At 43.4% G+C, this 6,866-nt stretch overlaps 1 protein-coding gene across 1 annotated transcript; it reads right to left on the bottom strand.

Annotated features, from left to right (window-relative positions):
- Positions 1 to 4,316: 4,316 nt before the first annotated feature.
- On the bottom strand, positions 4,317 to 6,665 carry LOC141005769 (homeobox protein Nkx-2.5-like). Its single transcript, XM_073477796.1, has 2 exons — positions 6,239 to 6,665; positions 4,317 to 4,957 (listed from the first exon to the last, which is right to left on the bottom strand). Exons 1-2 carry the CDS (start codon positions 6,663 to 6,665, stop codon positions 4,317 to 4,319), a joined length of 1,068 nt encoding a protein of 355 aa, XP_073333897.1.
- Between the last annotated feature and the right edge of the window lie 201 nt (positions 6,666 to 6,866).

A 6,866-nucleotide genomic window follows, 5' to 3' on the forward strand; every position in this document is an offset into this window, starting at 1 on the left:
TTTACTTTTTCCAGTATAACTTCTGATGATAACGCTGATTTATTGTGGTGGTTTTTTATTTCTAATGAAATCCAAATCAGTTCAATGCAGCAAGCACCATTTTTATTTTTGCTACTTTCTACTTTGAGATAAGAGGAAAATATTTTGTACTTTTTATAAACAGGAGTGATTTTAAAAAATACCCAAAAGTCATCAAAGATATCGTGTTAGAATATTACTGTAGTGACAGTGAAAGTCACCTGTAGGAGTAGTACTCGGGTTAAAGCCTGTAAGGTGTCTGATATTAAATGTACTCAAGTATCAAAAGTACAAGTTAAAGTACTGTAAATTATACATATATTTACATACGTATGTTAGATGCTGTATACTGGAGGTTGGTTTATTAGTAAATCTAATAATTGTACAGTTATCACAATCATTATTCTTTTTATTTGATTGCCAAGAAAGTAAATAATTTAAAAAAATAACAAACAGTACTGCAAAAAAAGTACTGCAGTAAATGTACTTTCATCACTGCTTGCTTGTTGAGGCTGTTAGAAAGTTTTATTTCCAGCTTTTTCACTGACTGAATATTGTTGCTTTGGTTTGATTTAATTATTCCAGAAAATAATTTGTCCGTTTTTTTGGTGCCATACAGAAGAAAAACAAAAGTACAACATTTATCTAAAAAAATGTAGTGGAGTGGAAGGATAAAGTAGCCGAAAGTGGAAATACTCGAGTAAAGTACAAATACCTCAAAACTGTACTTCAGTGAGTAAATGTATTTAGTCACATTCCATCACTGCTGCGTCTGAAGGCTGTAAGAAAGTTTTATTTCCAACTTTATCAGGTGAATGTTTGAGTTTGTACTTTGAAATATTGTCGCTTTGATTTGATTTAATGTGTTTGTAACTTTTTTCTTTTTTTTCGTAAAACATTTTAAGAATTATTCCAGAAAATAATTTGTCAGTTTTTTTTGTCCCATAAAGGCAGAAACGAAAGTTTAGGGGCGAGTTTTGGTGTAAAATTGAACCCTGTGCGTAATTCTTTAGCCCCTCGTTTGTGCGTAATGGCTAATTAACAGCGCCAATTAGGCTGCACGGATTCTAACCGGCTGAACGTCTCCAAGTTTTGGCTCTGATGCAGCAATCTGCAAAGTACTTAGTAACTAAAGTCATCAAATACATGTAATGGAGTAGAAATTAAAATATTTAGTTACATTCCATCACTGTTCGCTTGATGAGGCTGTTAGAAAGATTTATTTTCAACTTTTTCAGTGAATTTTTGAGGTTGTAGTTTGAAATATTTTTGCTTTTTTGGTTTTAGTTTAATGTCAAGATGGAAAAAAAATCTAAATTTGTATTATTATTATTATTAGCAGCACGTCGAGGCTGTTTACCTGCCGGACGCCTCTCTGTCTCGTCTTTATTTGCGCCCATCAGTCTCTGTCCTGCGGCCGGCGGGCAGCAGCAGCGCCTCAGGGCGCGCAGCTTATCAGCTTTCTGTTTACCTCTCAATTAATCCCCCATTAGTAAAGAGGAGGCATCAGGCCGCTGCGGCTCGACTTTAACGCTGTTTTGTTCCAAACAGGAGATCAAGCTGGTTAACAGCTCAGACTGACAGATCTCAGTCTGAGCGCAGAGACTGACTGTCTGGTCCGGAGAGGAGCCGGAGAGACGCGCTGATCTCTGCAGATAGCAGCGATACTTGTTAGTGCGAGTTTGTTCTATCAGGGCTTAAAATTTAAATTAGTTTAGAGGAAGAGATGTGCGTAAAAGTGGCTAAATACTTTATGGAGTAAAAGGGTCAGGAATAATTTAATCTTAAAGCCATATCTAAGGAATATTGCCCCATAATGAGCGTTTGAAACAGAAGAATGTGTCTCCTGTCAGACTCCAGAGCTGCCTCACCAGTCTGATTCAGGACAAACGAGGTCTGGAGGGTTTCGGTGGGAGATGTTTGAGTAAAAAGTGGCTCCCGCTGTTTGCTCTCAGTCTTGGCTGCTGCCTCACATTAGGACATGAGTGCGGGGTGTAATTATACAAGAAATGGGTTTGGGAAACAACTGTTCTCAGGCCGGAGGAACAATTACGCGCAGAGGAAAAACAGCAATTGATGCTTCCCCTCCCTCATTTTCACACAAACCTCCGTGATCATTTATGTTCTGAGGAATTATTCCAGCAAATAAGTTGTCAGGTTTTTTTTTTTTGTCCCATACAGGCGGAAACAAAAAGTTTGAGGCGAGTTTGGTGTGAAGTTGAACCCTGCGTGTGATTTTTTAGCCCTCATTTGTGCGTAATGGCTAATTAACAGCGCCAATTAGGCTGCACGGATTCTACCCGGCTGAACAGCTCCCATTTATAACCACGTTAGGTCTTTGACTGTAGTTTAACCTGCTTTATATTTGTTCATTATTTCATGGCATGATCAATGACTCGTTTAGTTCAGTCTAAAAGTAGTGAAAATACTTCTAGGAGTTTCAAGAAATCTGAAAAAAATACTTGATTTTGACGGACAAACAGTCCAAAACCCCTAAAATGTTGAATTTAAATTAATAGAAACATTTTTCGCATTTTTCGAAGTTGGATTTAAATCCAGTTTTGGTGTTTTCGCTTCATGAATGACTCAAATTATTCTCCGCAATTAATCGAGTAATTAAAACCTAACTTCCATTTGATTTTGGGATCATTAAGAGAATTATGTGCGCTTTTTAAACCAAGAGCCGACAAACACTGAATCCATAACCCGACCAGAACATGTAGAACATCTCTGTCAGAGCTTTACTTTCTTCTGTGGTGCGTAAAAGGACTTTTTAGACACAAATATCTCCTAAATTCCCTCCTACGCTCCAGTTTGTCTTTGATATTTGTTAGATTTCCTTCTAGATATTTATTACAGGATCACTGGAGTCGTTTTCTCGTCCAGGATCAGACTGTTACCTGTGAGAATCAGGTCGCTGTGAGCTGAAATAACACCCTTAAACTGAAATAATAGCCTACAGGACGCGACCCTCGCTCCCTCCCTCCTCATCGGGCTCTCCCCCTCTTACAATTCTCCCGTCCATTTTCCTCATCGGGATAAATGGTGAAACTTGTAGCAATAATACCCCCTTCTTTCACACAAACGCCTCCCCGCTGCCATCACCTCCAGCCCGGCTGCCCCCGAACCCTCGCGGCTGGGGATCTCGGAGAGCCTTTCTCCACGAACAAAAAAAGCCTCCTGAAGGGGAACAAAAGTGACCACATTTTTCCTCCGTGTCCCCTTCTCCGCGCAGAATAACCCGCTGCCTGTCCTTCAAATGGGAATATTAGGACGTCAATCTCACGGCCCCTGTGCGCTTTTGTCTTTGCTGAGTGCCCGGCTCTGCCTACCACACACCTTTTGTCCGACAATCCAATAAGAGCCATTATTCCCGCTCCTCGGCCCCGGCTGCAGCTCGCTCTTTTAGGTGCTTAATCGCGTCCTTTAAAGGACCTCAAATGGAGAATAACTTCCTCCTTTCACGTCGCCTGGCACCGGGACAAAGAGTTCCTGTGGCCCCGGCCTCTTCCAGCAGCTCTCCCCTTAATATGTTTCATGAGCAAAAATTTGCCTCCGTGCATCTGATTCATTTTATGGGCACAGTGGGAGCTATAGTGGGCTATATTAATCATAATTACTCTTTCTTTTCATTATTTAGGGAGAAAAAACAGTTTCAGTTTTGTGATATTTCAATGTATTTTCCAGCACACTGAAAGTTTGACATCTAAAAAAGGAGAAAACCTTTTTATCTTTTTTTTTTTTGTATTCCTGAATACAGAATCAAACGCACCTTTTCTCATTTCTCTGATTTATTTGAATAGATGTGAAATAGACTAAAACAATTCTCTGTTGAACCAAAAAACAATTTAAAGCAATTCAATCTCTCCACAGCCTAAAATATACCAGGTTAAAAACAAACATTTAAAAAAAAAACGAGTTCAGTTTTGGAGAAATGCGCAAACTTTGTGCGTAATCTCTCCTCTGTGCTTCAGTCCCACCAGTGCCAAACTGGAGCACCAACAAATACTGAGATCACCAAAATGAATTTCACCCTATCACTGTTCAGATGTCATCCAGCCTTTACGCACACTAACATCGGCTCTGATACACCTGAAGAACCGGAAGTATGAGTGAAATTTCATCTCATCTGGCAGCTGAATCCAAACTCTCATCCGTTATATAAGCAAATACTGTGTTCTGGGGCGTTTGGACCGAGTTAATACACACACTTCTATACGGTTGTGGGTTGACCAAAATAAAAGAGCTCCATTAAAAAAAAAGAAAAAAGAAAAGAGACTAGTTCTGTCGTGGTGAGGCTACCAGGCCCGGATCCCCTGCAGGGAGCCCTGGCAGGATGTGACCGCTGTCCCTTGGTGTGTTTGGGCCTGTGGGGAGCCGCCGAGGCCGCTCACGTTCCCCAAGTTCATGTTCATGAAGGCGTTGGAGGTGCTGGACGGGGGCAGGGCAGGGATGCTGGTGTATGTGCAGCTGTAGTTGGTGTTGTAAGCGGGGCTGTTGTATGTGTACGCCTGGTATCCGTTATAACTGTACGGGTTGGAGCCGTACGGAGCAGCAGCCGCGTAGCTCTGCGCGCCGCCCAGACACGGCTTCCCATCCCGGACCAGCACCGGCACGGCGACGCGCCGAGGCGGGGGAGGGTGGTGCTGCCCCGCCGCCTCCAGAGACTTGTCCTGCCGCTGCCGTTTGCACTTGTAGCGGCGGTTCTGGAACCAGATCTTCACCTGGTTCGAGGTGAGTTTGAGGGTGGTCGCCAGGTGCTCGCGCTCAGGGGCGGACAGGTAGCGCTGCTGCTTGAAGCGCCGCTCCAGCTCGAAGACCTGCGCCTGGGAGAAGAGCACCCTGGGTCTCCGCCGGCTCCTCTGCTTCTGCACCGGCCGCTCCGAGTCGCCCTGCCCGCCTTCCACTGCCTCCTCCCGGGACACCAACCCACAGCTCTCTGGGTGGATTGGAAAGTCACATGCAAAGTGTTAAAATCTCGTGAAATGTTATTTTTATTTTACGCTTAGAAAAGAAACATTGTGCTGATTCTTTCAGTCTACAATAAAAAGAAGTTACAGCAGCCTGAAACTTTAGAAAATGTCCGTCCACTGCAAGAAAGCAGACAACAGTCAAACATGAGACATTTCCTTTGTTTCCTTTAACATTTCCTGTAAAATCACAAATGTTTTGAGCGAGAAGCAACAAAATAATCTGTTAAATTATTCTAAAAACTAGAAAATAAGATATAAAACAGAAGAGAGGCTGTAGAAGATAAAATAACATACTTTTTCTACACAGTTACAGTTTTGGGGCAAAAAGTGAAAATATCTGAGACTTTCTGAACTCAAACCTTTTTTATTTGAACTGTTTCTGTGTGATGAATAATCCTGTGTGCCATGTGAGGACGGTGTGTCTGCCCGGGACTGTTTATCAGCGCTACTTCGCGGTGTCATTTCTTTTTTTTTTACAAGCCTCTTTAAACTAATTGTCGGTTTATGGTCCACACATCATAACAGACTCGGCAGAACAGGGCGCGCAGCTGAACCACTACAGAGTGTTTGACATTTACAGACTTCACTGGATCCGTCTCAGGCCCCGAAAACTGACTTCCACCATTTGATAGCTCTTTATTGGGATAACGTGTCTGCAGGTGGAGCAGGCCACGACAGGCCTCTGAGGACGGATACTGTCCAAAACCCGACCGGTCCACACTTTATTACACTTTTTAATTTAATTTTTAATGTTATAGTTTCTGCACAGTTTATATTTTGAGCTCTGGGAGTGTTTTTTTTTTTTGGACTGGAATATTGAGCCACAAAACAGCTGCAGGAAATGACATGAAGCATGTTTTCTTTTTCCAGTTGGCTCACGTTGTGTTTGACGCTTCAATAACCAGAAACAACATATTAAATGTCTGTTAATCTGCAGCAATTAATTAGATTTTAAATAGTGTAGAAATATAAACTACATTGTGCGGAACAGAAGAGACATTTCTACAGCTGTGCCATGACGGCAGGTTGGTTCAGGTCAAGTTGTTTTTGTGTCTAAACATGCAAATTATTTTGAAGCCACTTAAAATGTGAGATTTAACATTAAAATCAGCTGCTTGTATTTATGATCGATGTTGTAGCACTCTGATATTTTCTCTGTAAATCGTTAAAATTGTTTTTCACTGTGATAATTATTGTTACACGTGTCCTTTGTTGCCTTTTGTCTGGCCTGTAGCAGCTCAACTCACTGCTCTCCTGCTCCTCCAGCTCGGCGGCTTCCAGCTTGGCTCCCTGCAGCCCGGGATGCACGTACATGTCCGGGGACAGGCTGGTCTCCCCGCGGTCCTCCTCCCGCACCGCCAGCGCGCTGAGGTACGCCAGGTTGTCCTCTCCGTCTGAGAAGGGGGGACTGTCCCGGGCCCCGGCGAGCATGCAGGACGGCGGGGTTTGGAAATGCTGCTGCTGCTGCTGGGGAGGAGAGCCGGCCAGCTGCTGCTGAGTGTGTGACCGGTGCTGGAGCTCCAGGGCTCCTGACTGCTGCTGCTGCTGCTGCTGCTGCTCCAGCTTGAGGATATCCTTGACAGAAAACGGCGTGGAGGTGAGCGGGCTCTGCAGCATCATGTCATCCAGCTCCTGCTGTGCAGCACCGAGGAAATGAAGCCCGCCGAGTAACATGCACACCCCTTCTCCTTTCCCACTCTTTACCTAACAAATAATTGAGCTTAATAGCCCCTTCTTTGGTAATTGGAGGTGCGTTAAGCCTCTGGAATCCCTCATCGCCGTAAATCGCCCGAAAAGATGGGTATTAGTCCCGGTTTTGTCCATGCAGGTCTCCTCTCTGACAGATATAATGTCGGGCTTTGTAAGTGGAGTTTG

The sequence above is a fragment of the Pagrus major genome, chromosome 1, assembly GCF_040436345.1.
Source record: "Pagrus major chromosome 1, Pma_NU_1.0".
Classification (NCBI taxonomy): domain Eukaryota; kingdom Metazoa; phylum Chordata; class Actinopteri; order Spariformes; family Sparidae; genus Pagrus; species Pagrus major.